Source organism: Mobula birostris, chromosome 8 (assembly GCF_030028105.1).
Source record: "Mobula birostris isolate sMobBir1 chromosome 8, sMobBir1.hap1, whole genome shotgun sequence".
NCBI lineage: Eukaryota > Metazoa > Chordata > Chondrichthyes > Myliobatiformes > Myliobatidae > Mobula > Mobula birostris.
Window position 1 is genome coordinate 137,139,097 of NC_092377.1, and position 17,821 is coordinate 137,156,917.

Here is a 17,821-nt window from a genome sequence, read left to right on the forward strand (position 1 = left end):
CTGTCAATGAGGATGTGTGTTCTCTAACATTCAGAATCTCAACCTGGTCCGTTAACTGACATGCTAGTTCTTGGTCTGTGTACATCCAGGAGTGTCTTTAGCGGCAATTACAGAAACTTAAAATTTCTTGCACTGTGCAGGGTAACAGAAGGACTACAGTTTTTGCGGCAATCTGTTGGATGTTCAGATTTCTACAAAAGAGATATGGCTGCATTCGGGTGGATTTTGGACAACCATTTTCATTGAAGGTAGGGTCTAGGCTAATTCATATCTGTGTATGTGTTGCTCTGTATTAAAAATGGACTCCACGTTTTACTCTTTGTTTTGCTGATCATTCAGTGAAATAGACTTGACTTCAGACTCGTATGCATTATGTGGTGTAGCTAAAAATAGTAACCTTCGACACTGCTAACCAACGTGTGTTTGCAAAATCTATCATAGAAGTATTGAAATTTGCAACTTAGTCCATTGCTATTCAGGCCAATTGAAAATCTACAATTCAGCTTGATCCCGTTTTGAGGTTCTTGCCCGAAACCTGTAGTTCTTGTAGGTACTTTTTAAAAATGTGCTAGTAATTTCTGCCCATGCCTTCTTTCAAGCAGTGGGTTCCAGACCCCTCACCTCATCATCTTCTAGGTCAGGCGTTCCCAACCTGAGGTCCACAAGTTCCCTGGTTAATGGTAGGGGACTGTGTCATAAAAAGGGTTGGGAACCCCTGCTCTGGGTGAAGAAATTATCCTTGATTCCTTTCGTTGGAAAGGAAATGTTCAGGTTCAAAGGTTGATTGGTTCATTTATTTTCAAAGTATGTATGCAGTGTACAACTTGGAGATTCACCTTCTCCAGATAGCCACAAAAGAAAGAAGACTATGGAAGTTGTTCAGAGAAAAATATCAACCTGCCCCCCCCCCACTGCGCAAAAAAAATCAAATCAATGAAATGGCAAATTCGACCCCCCCCGCACGCAGTAAAACAAATCATGCAAACAGCAAGAACATCAACTCTCCCCCCACGCACAAAAAAAAAACAAATTGAGGAAAAGGCAACATCAAACCCCCCCTCCCGCACGCAGAAAAACAAATCATGTAAACAGCAAGAACATCAAACCACCCACACAAAAAGTACCAAATCGTACCTAGTGGCAACAGGAAAGAACAGAACGTGATCATCAAACCCCCCCCCCACGCGAAAAAAATTGTGCAAATGGCAACAAGAACATCAAACTCCCAACCCCCTCCGCGTAAAAAAAACATGGCGCCAAATGGCAACAAGAAAGAACGGGCGAAAACACTGAACGTAGACATAAAACTGAAGGAGTCCAGTCCAGTCCATAAACGGCAGAACTTTGCTAACATTCTCCAGCAGCATCGAGGGAGACAGAGAGAGGCCACTCAAACGAGGCAGAGCAGTGAGCAATAGGCCATCACACACACAGGCACCTTCCTTTGGCAGCCTATACATATTGTCTGAGATTATTGATCTTCTTTGTTAAGGGAAGTAAATATTTAACATTCTCATGGTTTCGTACACAGGTATTTTGCAGCAGTTTGGTGAGCCAGCTGAGTAAATGGGCATGAGATGAGATGCAACATAATATAGAGGTGAAGTTACTTCAGTGGGCAAACAGAAAGGGAGGATATTCTTGATCACAAGGAAGGATGTGGAAGCATTGGAAAGGGTACAGAGGAGATTTACCAGGATGCTGCCTGATTTAGAGAGTATGGATTATGATCAGAGATTAAGGGAGCTAGGGCTTTACTCTTTGGAGAGAAGGAAGATGAGAGGAGACATGATAGAGGTATCCGAGATATTAAGAGGAATAGATAGAGTGGATAGCCAGCACCTCTTCCCCAGGGCATCACTGCTCAATACAAGAGAACATGGCTTTAAGGTAAGGGGTGGGAAGTTCGAGGGGGATATTAGAGGAAGGTTTTTTACTCAGGGAGTGGCTGGTGTGTGGAATGCACTGCCTGAGTCAGTGGTGGAGGCAGATACACTAGTGAAGTTTAAGAGACTACTAGACAGGTATATGAAGGAATTTAAGGTGGGGGGTTATATGGCAGGTAGGGTTTGAGGGTCGGCACAGCAATGTGGGCTGAAGGGCCTGTACTGTGCTGTACTATTCTATGTTCTTTGTCTCTATACACTGGCTGTGTGGTGAAAAAGGCACAACAGCGTCTCTTTCACCTCAGACGGTTGAAGGAGTTTGGTATGGGGCCCCCAAATCCTAAGAACTTTCTATAGGGGCACAATTGAGAGCATCCTGACTGGCTGCATCACTGCCGGGTATGGGAACTGCACTTCCCTCAACTGTAGAAGTCCGCAGAGACTGGTGCAGACAGTGGTGTAGATGTGAACTTCCCACATTGACATTTACAAAGACGGGTGTGTTTTTTTTTTAAAAAAAAAAGGCCTGAAGGATCATTGGGGTCAACGCCAACCACAAACTGCTCCAGCTGCCACCATCTGGGAAGCGGTACCACAGCATAAAAGCCAGGGCCAACAGTCTCTGGGACAGCTTCTTCCACCAGGACATCAGACTGATTAACTCATGCTGATGTAACTGTACTTCTGTGTTATATTGTTGTACAGACTATTATAAATTACTACACACTGCACATTTGAACGGAGACGTAAAGTAAAGATTTTTACTTCTCATGTATACAAAGGATATAAGTAATTAAGTCAATTCAGTTCAATTGATGTCAATAGAAAGTCAGTGACAATGAACATTAGAACAGTCCCAAAGGATCAAATTGCCTATTTATTTCTTATTTGAAGTACATGGAGGGATTGGTAGTTTCTTCAGAATGGTTCATTAGTTATTTTTGGGAAGGGTGCCCAGTCTGATGCCTGTTTATATTATGTTGTTGGGTTTTTTTTCTGTGCTCCAGGATTACCTCGAAAATGAAGGTCTCCATTTCTGTACTTCTGCAGTGCCACTGCGGAAAATCCTGCTACCATGCATACTTGAATACAGGTGAGAGATAGTGAGTGAGTTAGCCGTTAAGTATGTGAGTTGATTATAACGGATCTTCATAGTAACAATATCTCAGAGTTTACACAATCTGTTAAATAATTGGGTAATTATGGAATAAATGAAAGCACAACTTTAAAAAAATTTCCTGTTTGTGATGCATTATTTGTTGTTCCATTCCACATCGGGTGGGAACCTTGCCATTTCTTCAGTATTTTTGTTTTTTTACGAGGCCGAGTTGTTAGCTCGACGCTCAACCCAGCACAGATGGAAAACATGCAAGGAGCCAGCCAGATTCGAACCAGGGACCACTTGCCTCGAAGTCCAGTGCAGATGCCACTGCGCCACCAGTTGGCTTGAGATGCATATTAGCCAAATGTAATACAGTATTAGATGTCCTAAGATATCTTGCTGAAATTTGGTCTGTTTCAGGTATTTCTTGTGGTCACAGAAACAGCTCATTGAGTGACTGTGAAAGATTATATTTCATATGAAAGAGAACATTGAGTACTGAGATAATTGAAGCTTATTTCCCCTGCACAAGAACAGGTTAAGAGTGAAGTTTTTCAACGTTATTAAAGCTTTAACAGAGTCGATTGTAGAAGATTGTTTAATCATTAAGCTGGGAGAATTGTCTTGGGGACTAGCATTGCAAAGCTAAAGAGGGAAACTAGAAATATGTTTCAATGAAATATGATAAGATAGGAAATTTAATCACCAGAGATTTTTGAGTCAGATAATGTAATATGTTTTAACAACAAAATAAAGAACATTAAGTGACCCCAAACTAAAGAAAACTGGAATTTAAAATTGAAATTGAAAAACCTTTTTTGGCTACACCCACTTTTTCCAAATTGACAGTGTGGCTCTGGGAAAATGTGGGTCCAAGCTATGCCTGGCCGAATGTGAGATGTGTGGAATACTCTTTCACCTCCATAAGGGCTGATCCAATACATCAACAACTTTATTGCTGCAGTCATGTATCCTTCCTGGATGAAAACCGATTTCTCGAACTTCTGGTAATTGCCCCCCTTCACCATTTCCCATTCCCGTTTCCTCTTCTCCAGCCCTCTCTCTCTTTCACCAATCAACTTCCCAGCTCTGTACACCCCTCCCCGCTCCTGATTTCACCTTTCACCTATCACCTTTCACCTTACACTTCCTCCCCCCCCCACACACACCTTCTGACTCTGACTAATCTCTTTTTTTCCCAGTCCTGATGAAGGGTCTTGGCCCAAAACGTTGACTGTTTACTCTTTTCTATAGACGCTGTCTTCAGCATTTTGTGTGTATTACTTTGATTTCCAGCATCTACAGATTTTCTTGTGTATTGGGTCAGCATTCATACAGAACTTAAATATATATCCTCTTTTACTGGCAATTTCCACCCTACTCCCACCTTCATGTTCTCTACCTCAGACTTGCCTTCTCTTTCTAAATCTCTCCATCAGCATCTCGAGGGGTAGGCTGGCCCTAACCATCCATTATGTGCTCACAGTCTCCGCCAGCTCTCACCTTGCCTCCCGTGGACTCCATTCTGTTCTCCCAGTTCTACCGTCGCCATTGTCTTTGCTCTGATGACTAAGCATTCGCACACATACCTCTGAGATATCTGCATTTTTACTGAATATAGTTGACGAAGCTGGACCTCATTTCATCCATTTTCCACACTTGTTTGTTCTCCCTCGCACTCTGTCTCGCTGTCACTCACACAAATCAAAGTTCTCCGTGGCCACCTTCAATGAAATTCTATAACCAAACCCATCTTCCCTTTCTACATTTAGAATGGATTGTCCACTTCGCAGCTCTGGCCCGTGGTTCTTTTTCTACCAGCCCCTCCCCTTCCCCTTCTTATGGCACTTTACCATGCCACCACAGGAAATGCAGTACCTGTCATCTCACCTATTCCCTTCCCACCATTTCAGGGAACAATCCTTCCTGGTGAAGCTGCGATTCACTTTGCACATCTTCTCACCTAGAGAAACATTGTGTTCACACTGCTGTATCCTCAGCATTGGGGAGACCAAATGCAAATTGGGTGCTGCTGTGTGCTCACTCTGCAGGGGTGACTCTTGTAGCCCGCCACCAATTCTACTTCACTCCACTTTCACTCTGACCTATCCGTCTGTGGTCTCCTGTGCTATTATACTGGGGCCATTGTAAGCCGGAGGAACTGCACTTGAGATTGAATCCTACAGTGTCCTTTCAGGTAACGTCCTTTCTCTGCCTGTGTTGGAACTCTGATTTTGGCTGTGACGGGGGAATTGAGGATCATGGGGAGAAGGCAGGTAGGTGGAGATGAGTCCATGGCCAGATCAGCCATGATCTTATTGAATGGCAAAGCAGACTTGATAGCCCGGATGGCCTACTCCTGCTCCTATTTCTTATGTTCTCAGCTTTTCACTCTCAACTATGCTTGTCCTACAGCTCTGAATCTTGCCCTCCTTTGTGTTCTTGCCCTCTTGCTATCATAGCTTTGTGTCCATCTGCTCAGGATCTGTTCCATTCATTCCCTGTTGAGATGACCTGGCTTATGGCCGATTTCCCAAGCCAGCCTTGGCCTCACCTTATCAAAGATAAGGTCCTATCCCTCTGCCGCCTCCTCTTCAACTTAAAATCAACTTGTTATTTTTCTTCCCCAGTTTTGAGGGAAGGTCTTGGACCTGAAACGTTTAACCTCTTTCTCTTTCTACTTGCCACCTGATCTATGAGTGTGTCCATTGTTTTTATATCGGCCTCAGCACTTTTTCTTTTACATTTCCATTTGCCAAAAGAGCTACAGGAAAGATAAGTACTTGCTAAGAATTATCTGATGTAAAAACAATTTTAATTAAATGCATTAATGCAGAATAAGCATTAATATGATGGGATTTTATTCATCCCGTGACATTGGAAGTACTTGAGCAATTCCCTTCAGATGACTTGGCAATACCAGTGCTCTCAGTCTCATTCCCACTCCCGCTCTGGTCTATCTGTTTGTGGTTTCCTGTACTGTTATCGCGAGGCTCAATGCCAGCTCGAGGAACAAGGCAGTTAGGATAGCAGCCTGTGGCTGATTCTCGTATACTCTTCTGAAACTCAATGAAGGTAACACGGGCAAGGAACTAAACATCAAGATTCAAAAAAAATGTCCAAGTGAAACCATTTAGATTAACCTTGTAGACGTGCCCACCTCCGACTGCATCTACAAGGACAGTTGTACACAAGGGAGCAGCATCCATCATCAGGGACCCCCAGCAGCCAGGCCGTGCTCTCTTCTCACTGCTGCCCATCAGGAAGGAGGTACGGGAGCTTCAGGACTCTCACTACCGGGGTTCAATAACAGTTATTACCCCTCACCCACCTGGTCCCTGAACCAGAGGGAACAGGGTCACTCACCTCAACGCAGAACTGATCCCACAACCCCTGGACTGATTTTCAAGTCTCTGCAGCTCATGCTCTTGGTATTACTTATTTATTTATATGATTGTTTGTTCTAATTTGTTTTTTGTATTTGCACGGTTTGTCTTTTGCGCATTGATTGGTTGCCTGTCTTTGTATCTTTTTCACTGATTTCATTGTATTTTTCTGTATCTACCGTGAATGCCCACAAGAAAATGAATCTCGGGGTAGTATGTGGTGGCATGCGTGTACTTTGATAATAAATTTACTTTGAACTTTGGTGCTATTTTGATAAATGGAGATGCGTTCCCTGTTTGTTGATTATGAAATAAACTTGGAAAAACTAGAGCCGTGCAGGTCAATGTCTTAAGTCCTTAATGTCTTCATAAAAGACGTTCCATTTCAGCTCGAAATCTGTGTACCAAGAGAAGTCTTTGAATAATGAAGGTTGGACTGGTCTCAGCAAACATCACGAAACACTGATGGCTAATCTGGGAAAGCACATGCTTCACAGTAAGTCTAACACTTGGCATGGTTATTTGAGGACACTCACGTTGCCAGATGTTCCTTCATCTATCCAGTTATTTCCCTGAATTTGTTGCTAGCTTCGCTTAATGCCGAGGTCATAGAGTCATGGAAGAATTTCAGCCCATCTAGTCCATGCCGAGCCATTTGCCTCCCTTCGACCTGCACCATAGCCCTCCATGCCTATCCAAACTTCTCTTAAAAGTCAAAAATCGAACTTGCATGCACCATTTGTGCTGGCAGCTCATTCCACACTCTCTCAACCCTCTGTGTGAAGAGGTTTTCCCTCATGGTCCCCTTAAACCTCACCTTTCACTCTTAACCCATGACCTCTAGTTGTAGTCCCACCCAACCTCATTGGAAAAAGCCTGCTTGCATTTGTCCTATCTATACCCTTCATAGTTTTGTACACCTCTATCAAATCACCTCTCAATCTTCTACGATCCAAAGAATTATGTCTTAACCTATTCAGTCTTATAACTCAGGTTCTCCAGGCCTGGCAGCGTCCTTATAAATTTTCTCTGCACTCTTTCAACCTTATTTACATCTTTCCTGTAGGTAGGTGACCAAAGCTACACACAATACTCCAAATCAGGCCTCACCAATGTCTTACAAAAGCCAATAAGCCAAAAGCTTTCTTTATGACCTTATCAACATGTGAAGCCGCTTTCAATGAATTATGGATCTGTATTCCCAGATCCGTTTGTTGTACCACACTCCTCAGCGCTCTGCCATTCACTGTAAAACCTATCCTTGTTGGTCCTACTTAAGTGCAACGCACCACACTTGTCCGCATTAAATTCCACCTTCCATTTCTCACCCTATTTTTCTAGTTGGTCCAGATCCCACTGCAAGCCATTCCTCGCTGTCCACTACTCTCCCAATCTTTGTGTCATCTGCAAATTTGATGACCAGTTTACCCCATTATCATCCAGATCATTGATACAGATGACAAACAACAACAGACCCAGCATCGATCCCTGTGGCACTCCACTTGTCACAGGCTTCTAGTCAGAGAGGCATCCATTTACTACCAGTGTCTGGCTTTTGCAGTAAAGCCAATATCTAATCATTCTGAATGCCGCGTGACTGAACCTTCTTGACCAACCTCCAACGCAGACAATATCCCCTGCCTTCATCAACTTTTCTGGTAACTTCCTCAAAAAACTCTATAAAGTTGGTTAGATAATGGGCTACCATGCATGAAGCCATGCTGACTATTCCTAATTGGTCTTTGTCTATCCAACTACTCGTATATCCAGTCCCTCAGAATACCTTCCAATAACTTTCCCACTACTGATGTCAAGCTTACTGGCCTAGTGTTTCTTGATTTATTTTTAAAACCTTTCTTAAACAGCGGAACAACATTATCCTCCAGTCCTCCAGCACCTCACCTGCCACTAAGGATGATTTAAATAACACTCCTAGGGTCCAAGAGAACACGTTGTCAGACCCTGGGGATTTATCTACCCTTATTTGCCTCAAGACAGCAAGCACCACCTCCTCTGTAATCTGTGTAGGGTTCATGAAGTTGACGCCGCTTTGTCTCACTTCTGTAGATGCAGTGTCTGTCTCCTGAGTAAATACAGATGCTAACAATGCATTTAAGATCTCCCCCATCTATTTTGGTTCCACTCATGGATTACCATTCTGGTCTTCCAGAGGACTAATTTTGTTCCTTGCAATCCTTTTGCTCTGAATATATCTGTACAATCCCTTAGGACTCTCCTTCACTTCTGCCTGCTGGGGTAACCTCGTGCCTTCTTATTTGCCCCCCCCCCCACCACCACGATTTCTTATACTCCATAAGCACCTCATTTGTTCTGACTTGCCTATACCTACTGTTACACTTCCATTTGTTTCTTAACCAGAACCCCAATATCTCTTGAAAAGCAAGGTTTTCTAAGCCTGTTAGTCTTAACTTTTATTCTGACAGACACACTCAAGCCTTATACTCTCAAAAATTCATTTTTGTTGACCTCCCACTTACCAAGTATACCTTTTCTAGGAAACAGCCTGTCCCAATCCACACCTGCTAGATCATTTCTGAAACCATCAAAATTGGCCTTTCTCCGATTTGGAATCTCAGTCCACCGCACAGACCTACCTTTATGCATATTTACTTTGAAACTAATGGCATTGTGATCACTGGATGTAAAGTGTTATCCCTACACAAAGTCTGTCACCAACACTGGGAATTACTAGCAGGAAATGAGTTTCGTTGCCTAATCTCTGTAGGAAATATGCCTTTCTGGCTGTGAGTGCTGCAGTGATGTAACTAGTGACTGGATCAAGAATTCAGTCAGGATCTGGTCTCTCTTCCCCCCCCTCTCTCCTCCCCCCTCTCTCCTCCCCCCTCTCTCCCCTCCCCCCCTCTCCCCTCCCCCCCCTCTCCCCTCCCCCCTCTCTCCCCTCCCCCCTCTCTCCCCTCCCCCCTCTCTCCCCTCCCCCCTCTCTCCCCTCCCCCCTCTCTCCCCCCCCCTCTCTCTCCCCCCCCCCTCTCTGGACACGTTGGAAGATTGGATCTCCCACCCCAGGGTTATTAAAGATTGTTTTACCCCACTCCTGCCCCCCTCCCCAATTTCTGCCTCTTTTGAGCTTCAAGGCTTTGTGAAGTTTGTTTTATTTATTCAATTTTATTGTATTCTGTAAACATTCTAGTTTAAGGTATTGGGTATTTAAAAAGTGCAACTGATCTTCTGAAAGCAGCGTGTAATTTGTGTGTGAAGCACAAGCAAGCCACGCAGCCCATGCCAAATGGGATATATACGACTCGCATTTGCCAACATTAAATCTATATGATGTACTTTGTGTGAGAAATTCATTATTTGTTAGGTGCTCAGGAAATCCTGTGTGGGGCAAATGCAATGTAGTTATGTTCTTGTGTAGGGAAACTCAGCTGTTGTGGAAAATCCTGTATTCGCTGCTTGTGCTTCCATGGAAGCAATGTGGTTAATAATTATTGCTAGACATAGTCATAGTCGTACTTTATTGATCCCGAGGGGAATTGGGTAAGCAGATGAAGGCAGCATCCTTTGACGGTAGAAATAGGAGCACTGATGACAGACGCATGTAGGTCATATTAATCCTCCTTTATGTCTTTTCTTGGGTCAAAACGAGAGTTCACTGCAGCATCTCGGGGCTGTGCCTTTTGAGAAAATGCTTCAAAGCTTTGCAGAGAATGCTGAAGAGGATTACCAGGATCATTCTGGGGATGAGGATTGGAGTTGCGTGATAAAAATTACATTGTTTTCCCTTGGTTGTGGAAGGTTAAAGGGGAAAACCTAATAGTCTACTAATGCATAAGAAACTAAGAGTGGGAATAAAGGGGACCTTTTCCGGTTGCCTGCCGGTGATGTGGTGTTCAGTGTGTGTTGTTTGGGCCATTTCTTTTCAGGTTATATGTTAATGATTGTGATCAGAATGAGGGGACGCAGTTTGAGGATAAAGGGGAAGCCTTTTAGGACCGAGATGAGGAAAAACTTCTTCACACAGAGAGTGGTGAATCTGTGGAATTCTCTGCCACAGGAAACAGTTGAGGCCAGTTCATTGGCTATACTTAAGAGGGAGTTAGATATGGCCCTTGTGGCTAAAGGGATCAGGGGGTATGGAGAGAAGGCAGGTACAGGGTTCTGAGTTGGATTATCAGCCAGGATCATACTGAATGGCGGTGCAGGCTTGGAGGGCTGAATGGCCTACTCCTGCACCTATTTTCTATGTTCTATGTTCTATGATGGACTTGAGGGCTTTATGGCCAAGTTTGTGGGAGATACATAGAAACATAGAAAATAGGTGCAGGAGTAGGCCATTCGGCCCTTCGAGCCTGCACCGCCATTTATTATGATCATGGCTGATCATCCAACTCAGAACCCCGCCCCAGCCTTCCCTCCATACCCCCTGACCCCCGTAGCCACAAGGTCCATATCTAACTCCCTCTTAAATATAGCCAATGAACTGGCCTCAACTGTTTCCTGTGGCAGAGAATTCCAAAGATTCACCACTCTCTGTGTGAAGAAGTTTTTCCTAATCTCGGTCCTAAAAGGCTTCCCCTCTATCCTCAAACTGTGACCCCTCGTTCTGGACTTCCCCAACATCGGGAACAATCTTCCGGCATCTAGCCTGTCCAATCCCTTTAGGATCTTATACGTTTCAATCAGATCCCCCCTCAATCTTCTAAATTCCAACGAGTACAAGCCCAGTTCATCCATTCTTTCTTCATATGAAAGTCCTGCCATCCCAGGAATCAATCTGGTGAACCTTCTTTGTACTCCCTCTGTGGCAAGGATGTCTTTCCTCAGATTAGGGGACCAAAACTGCACACAATACTCCAGGTGTGGTCTCACCAAGGCCTTGTACAACTGCAGTAGTACCTCCCTGCTCCTGTACTCGAATCCTCTGGCTATAAATGCTAGCATACCATTCGCCTTTTTCACCGCCTGCTGTACCTGCATGCCCACTTTCAATGACTGGTGTATAATGAGACCCAGGTCTCGTTGCACCTCCCCTTTTCCTAATCGGCCACCATTCAGATAATAATCTGTTTTCCTATTTTTGCCACCAAAGTGGATAACTTCACATTTATCCACATTAAATTGCATCTGCCATGAATTTGCCCACTCACCCAACCTATCCAAGTCACCCTGCATCCTCTTAGCATCCTCATCACAGCTAACACTGCCACCCAGCTTCGTGTCATCCGCAAACTTGGAGATGCTGCATTTAATTCCCTCATCCAAGTCATTAATATATATTGTAAACAACTGGGGTCCCAGCACTGAGCCTTGTGGTACCCCACTAGTCACCGCCTGCCATTCTGAAAAGGTCCCGTTTATTCCCACTCTTTGCTTCCTGTCTGCTAACCAACTCTCCACCCACATCAATACCTTACCCCCAATACCGTGTGCTTTAAGTTTGCACACTAATCTCCTGTGTGGGACCTTGTCAAAAGCCTTCTGAAAATCCAAATATACCACATCCACTGGTTCTCCCCTATCCACTCTACTAGTTACATCCTCAAAAAATTCTATGAGATTCGTCAGACATGATTTTCCTTGCACAAATCCATGCTGACTTTGTCCGATCATTTCACTGCTTTCCAAATGTGCTGTTATCACATCCTTGATAACTGACTCCAGCAGTTTCTCCACCACCGACGTTAGGCTAACCGGTCTATAATTCCCCGGTTTCTCTCTCCCTCCTTTTTTAAAAAGTGGAGTTACATTGGCCACCCTCCAATCCTCAGGAACTAGTCCAGAATCTAACGAGTTTTGAAAAATTATCACTAATGCATCCACTATTTCTTGGGCTACTTCCTTAAGCACCCTGGGATGCAGACCATCTGGCCCTGGGGATTTATCTGCCTTCAATCCCTTCAATTTACCTAACACCACTTCCCTACTAACATGTATTTCGCTCAGTTCCTCCATCTCACTGCACCCTCTGTCCCCTATTATTTCTGGAAGATTATTTATGTCCTCCTTAGTGAAGGCAGAACCAAAGTAATTATTCAGCTGGTCTGCCATGTCCTTGCTCCCCATAATCAATTCACCTGTTTCTGTCTGCAGGGGACCTACATTTGTCTTTACCAGTCTCTTCCTTTTTACATATCTATAAAAGGTTTTATAGTCCATTTTTATGTTTCCTGCCAGTTTTCTCTCATAATCTTTTATCCCCTTCCTAATTAAGCCCTTTGTCCTCCTCTGCTGAACTCTGAATTTCTCCCAGTCCTCAGGTGAGCCACTTTCTCTGGCTAATTTGTATGCTTCTTCTTTGGAATTGATACTATCCCTAATTTCTCTTGTCAGCCACGGGTGCACTACCTTCCTTGATTTATTCTTTTGCCAAACTAGGATGAACAATTGTTGTAGTTCATCCATGCAACCTTTAAATGCTTGCCATTGCATATCCACCGTCAATTCTTTAAGTGTCATTTGCCAGTCTATCTTAGCTAATTCACGTCTCATACCTTCAAAGTTACCCCTCTTTAAGTTCAGAACCTTTGTTTCTGAATTAACTATGTCACTCTCCATCTTAATGAAGAATTCCACCATATTATGGTCACTCTTACCCAAGGGGCCTCTCACAACAAGATTGCTAATTAACCCTTCCTCATTGCTCAAAACCCAGTCCAGAATAGCCTGCTCTCTAGTTGGTTCCTCGACATGTTGGTTCAAAAAACCATCCCGCATACATTCCAACAAATCCTCTTCCTCAGCACCTTTACCAATTTGGTTCACCCAATCTACATGTAGATTGAGGTCACCCATTATAACTGCTGTTCCTTTATTGCACACATTTCTAATTTCCTGTTTAATACCATCTCCGACCTCACTACTACTGTTAGGTGGCCTGTACACAACTCCCACCAGCGTCTTCTGCCCCTTAGTGTTACGCAGCTCTACCCATATCGATTCCACATCTTCCCGGCTTACGTCCTTCCTTTCTATTGCGTTAATCTCTTCTTTAACCAGCAACGCCACCCCACCTCCCCTTCCTTCATGTCTATCCCTCCTGAATATTGAATATCCCTGAACGTTGAGCTCCCATCCCTGGTCACCCTGGAGCCATGTCTCTGTGATCCCAACTATATCATAATCATTAATAACAATCTGCACTTTCAATTCATCCACCTTATTACGAATGCTTCTTGCATTGACACACAAAGCCTTCAGGCGCTCTTTTACAACCCTCTTAGCCCTTATACAATTATGCTGAAAAATGGCCCTTCTTAATGCTTGCCCTGGATTTGTCGGCCTGCCACTTTTACTTTTCTCCACAGTACTTTTTGTTTCTACCCTCACTTTACACCCCTCTGTCTCTCTGCACTGGTTCCCATCCCCCTGTAGTGAACTAACCTCCTCACGCCTAGCCTCTTTAATTTGATTCCCACCCCCCAACCATTCTAGTTTAAAGTCACCTCCGTAGCCCCCGCTAATCTCCCTGCCAGGATACTGGTCCCCCTAGGATTCAAGTGCAACCCGTCCTTTTTGTACAGGTCACGCCTGCGCCAAAAGAGGTCCCAATGATCCAAAAACTTGAATCCCTGCCCCCTGCTCCAATCCCTCAGCCACGCATACAAAGACAGGTGGAGAGGCAGGTCGTGCTGAGGAACCAGGGAGTCTGCAGAAGGACTTGGACAGATTAGGACAATGGGTAAACATGAAATACATTGGAGGGAAGTGTGTGGTCATACACTTCGGCAGAAGGAATAAAGGCATCATCTAGTTTCCAAACGGGGCAAATTCAAAAATCGGAGGTGCAAAGGGACTTAGGAATCCTTATGTAGGATTCCTTAAACAATTTGCAGGTTGAGTCACTGGGAAAGAAGGCAAATGCAATGTTACCATTCATTTCAAGAGGACTGGAATTTAAGAGCAAGAATATAATACTGAGGCTTAATAAGGCATTGGTCAGACCACACTTGGAGTATTATGGGCAGTTTTGGGCACCTTACAGAAGGATGTGCTGGGATTGAAGGTCCAGAGGAGATTCACAAAAGTAATCCAGGAATGAAGGCGTTGTGTTTTGACGGCTCTGGGCGTGTACTCACTTGAGTTCAGCAGAATGAGAGGGAATCTTATTGAATATTGAAAAGCCTAGATATAGTGGACATGGCAAGGACGTTTCCTATGGTGGGGGTGTCTAGGACCAGAGGGCATAAACTCAGAATACAAAGATGTCCTTTTAGAATAGTGATGAAGAGAAATTTCTTTAGCCAGAAGGTGGTGAATCAGTGGAATTCATTGCCACAGATGGCAGTGGAGGCAAAGTCATTGGGTGTACTTAAAGCAGAGTTAGACAGGTTCTTGATTAGTCATCATCACCATTATCTGCTGTATCATGTGATGTAGGCGATCATGGTGACCATAATTGTCCATGGCAAATTTTTCTCCGGAAGTGGTTTGCTATTGCCTTCTGGGCAGTGTCTTTACAAGATGGGTGACCTCAGCTATTATCAATACACTTCAGAAATTGTCTGCCTGGTGTCAGCGGTCGCATAACCGGGGCCTGTGATATGCACCATCTGCTCATAGGACCATCCACCACCTGCTCCCATGGCTTCACGTGACCCTGATCGAGGGTAGTGGGTGGTGGGGGGATGGGGGGTGAGAGTTAAGCAGGTGCTACACTTTGCCCGAGGGTGACCTGCAGGCTAGCGGAGGGCAGGCGCGCCTTACACCTCCTTTGGTAGAGACTCATTTCCACCTCGCCACCCTTTTCGATTAGTAAGGGTGTCAAAGGTTGTGAGAAGGTAGGGGAATGGCATTGATAGGGATAATAAATCAGCCATGATAGAATGGCAGAGCAGACTCTATGGACTAAATGGTCTAATTCTGCTCCTGTGTATTATGGTCTTTCCCTTACCCTGCCCGTCCCATCGCTCTGTCCCTTATCCTACTCCTCCCCTCGCTCTGTCCCTGATCCTACCCGTCCCCTCGCTCTGTCCCTGATCCTACCTGTCCTGTCACTCTGTCCCTTATCCTACCCGTCCCAATCCCTTATCCTGCCCGTCCCAATCCCTGATCCTGCCCGTCCCAATCCCTGATCCTGCCCGTCCCCTCGCTCTGTCCCTGATCCTACCCGTCCCCTCGCTCTGTCCCTGATCCTACCCGTCCCCTCGCTCTGTCCCTGATCCTACCCGTCCCCTCGCTCTGTCCCTGATCCTACCCGTCCCGTCGCTCAGTCCCTTATCCTACCCGTCCCAATCCCTTATCCTGCCCGTCCCGTCGTTCCGTCCCTTATCCTACCCCTCCCCTCGCTCTGTCCCTGACCCTACCCGTCCCGTTGCTCTGTCCCTGATCCTACCCGCCCCATCGTTCCATCCCTTATGCTACCCATCCCATCGCTTTGCCCCTTATCCTACCCGTCCCAATCCCTTATCCTGCCCGTCCCATCGCTCCGTCCCTTATCCTACCCGTCCCCTCGCTCCGTCCCTGATCCTACCCGTCCCGTCACTCAGTCTCTTATCCTACCCGTCCCAATCCCTTATCCTGCCCGTCCCGTCGTTCCGTCCCTTATCCTACCCCTCCCCCTCACTCTGTCCCTGATCCTACCCGTCCCGTCGTTCCGTCCCTTATCCTACCCATCCCATCACTCTGCCCCTTATCCTACCCGTCCCAATCCCTTACCCTGCCCGCCCCGTCGCCCGGTCCCTTACCCTGCCCGCCCCGGCCCTTACCACTTTCTCCAGCCTTTCAGTCTGCTCGTCACCTGCATTCCTCTCTCTAATTCTGCTCTTCTCCTCTTCCTGTTCATTCCTCGGTCCCCTGTCATCTTCAGCGTTTGTTACTTCCACCTGTCACCTTGCAGCTTCCCACTCTGCCCCCCTCCCTCACCTAACTATCAAACCACCCCCCAGTCTGGATCCACCTATGACCTGCCTGTTCTTGCTCTGCCAGCGCTCTCCCCCTCAGTTGTGACGAAGCAACGGCACGTTAGTGTAGCAGTTGTGACGCCTTTACCATACAAGTGTTCAGCTGTCGGGGTTTCAATTCCCACTGCTGACTGTCAGAAGTTTGTACGTTCTCCCTGTGATTTGGTGAAACTAACGTCTAATCTTTTCTCCGGAAAGCTGCGACTTGCTGCTCGGCAGTCATGTCCACCACCCTCGTGGCCTGTCTGCTCCTCCACAAGCACCATCAGGTAGGTAGTCTTTTCCATTGTTGCACCAGGTACGCGAGCCCTGGGAGGGTGTGGCTGTAATATTCCTCCTCACTGGAGTGAGCAATTGGCAAAATATGACCAACAGAGCTTGGACTGATCCCGTTATCTCTTCAAGAGCAATTTGACTCTTTCCATTCCTCCACCCTTCTTCGTGGTCTTTTTCCATTCAGATGTTCTTTGAAAGTTACTATTTTGAATATTAATTCCACTTTATGACCACTCTGTTTTTTGCTGTTAGATAGTTTCTTCCTTTTTCAATATTTTTATTAATTTCTTACATAAAAGAATACAGAGTACAGTAGGATATATGTATATATCGATTACAATGTATTGAAATCACAGATAAAGTGTAATTACCCCAAATCCATATAAAATTAAATTTAAACATAATATTGAAAAGAGATAATTTTATTATACAAAAAATCTAAACCCACCACCAGGAAAAAAAACAGCTGTTAGGTTTTTAAAAAAAAGAGAAGAAAAGGAAGAAATCCTTAACATATAGTAAAACATATATATCTGTGCTTAATAACAGATCAAAGATTTTGAAAAGAATTCAAAAAAGGTCCCCACATTGTTAAAAAATCTTGTCTAGGTTCAGAAATTGAACAGTGAATCTTCTCTAAATTTAAGCAAAGAGTATGAGTAGGCGGAGTAGCATCCTCCCACTTAAGCAACCATGCTGTCCTGGCTATAAGAGAAATAAAGGCCAAAATATGCAAATCGTGTGACTCCAAAATAATATCATTTCCTCCAACAATGCCAAATAAGGCAGCCAAAGGATTAGTTTTAAAATTTACTTCAAAAAGTTTGAAATACTTCCTTCCAATATTTTTCAAGACTCTGACGAGTCCAAAACATATGGATTAATGAAGCTTCTCCCTAATTACATCTATCACAAAAGGGAGATATATCCGAATAAAAACGAGACAGCTTCAGACATATGGGCTGTATGAACCACTTTAAATTGTGGAAGGGAATGACGGGCACATAACCATGAGGTATTAACCAATTTAAAAATTTCATTCCAAGTGTCGTCAGAAATTGAAATCTGTAAATCTTGTTCCCAAAGATTTTTAATTTTATCGAAAGGAATATCTCTCATTCCGAACAACATACCATAAATATTAGACATAGATGCATTATGGAAGGGTTTTAAATTAAAAATTATATCAAGTAAATTTTTATCTGAACTTTTAGGAAATGTATGTACTTGAGAACGCAAGAAGTCTCTAATTTGTAAATATCGAAAAAAGTGAGTTCTCGGTAGGCTATA

The 17,821-nt window shown here is 44.5% G+C and overlaps 1 protein-coding gene across 1 annotated transcript in view; it reads left to right on the plus strand.

Moving 5' to 3' along the window:
* The window catches only part of LOC140202325 (glycerol-3-phosphate acyltransferase 1, mitochondrial-like), a 58,858-nt gene that overhangs the window by 27,690 nt on the left and 13,347 nt on the right, over positions 1-17,821 (plus strand). Inside the window, exons 12-15 of the mRNA XM_072267232.1 lie at positions 141-248; positions 2,894-2,979; positions 6,764-6,870; positions 16,454-16,524. Coding sequence (XP_072123333.1) covers positions 141-248; positions 2,894-2,979; positions 6,764-6,870; positions 16,454-16,524 — 372 coding nt within the window. The remainder of the gene's footprint in view (positions 1-140; positions 249-2,893; positions 2,980-6,763; positions 6,871-16,453; positions 16,525-17,821) is intronic.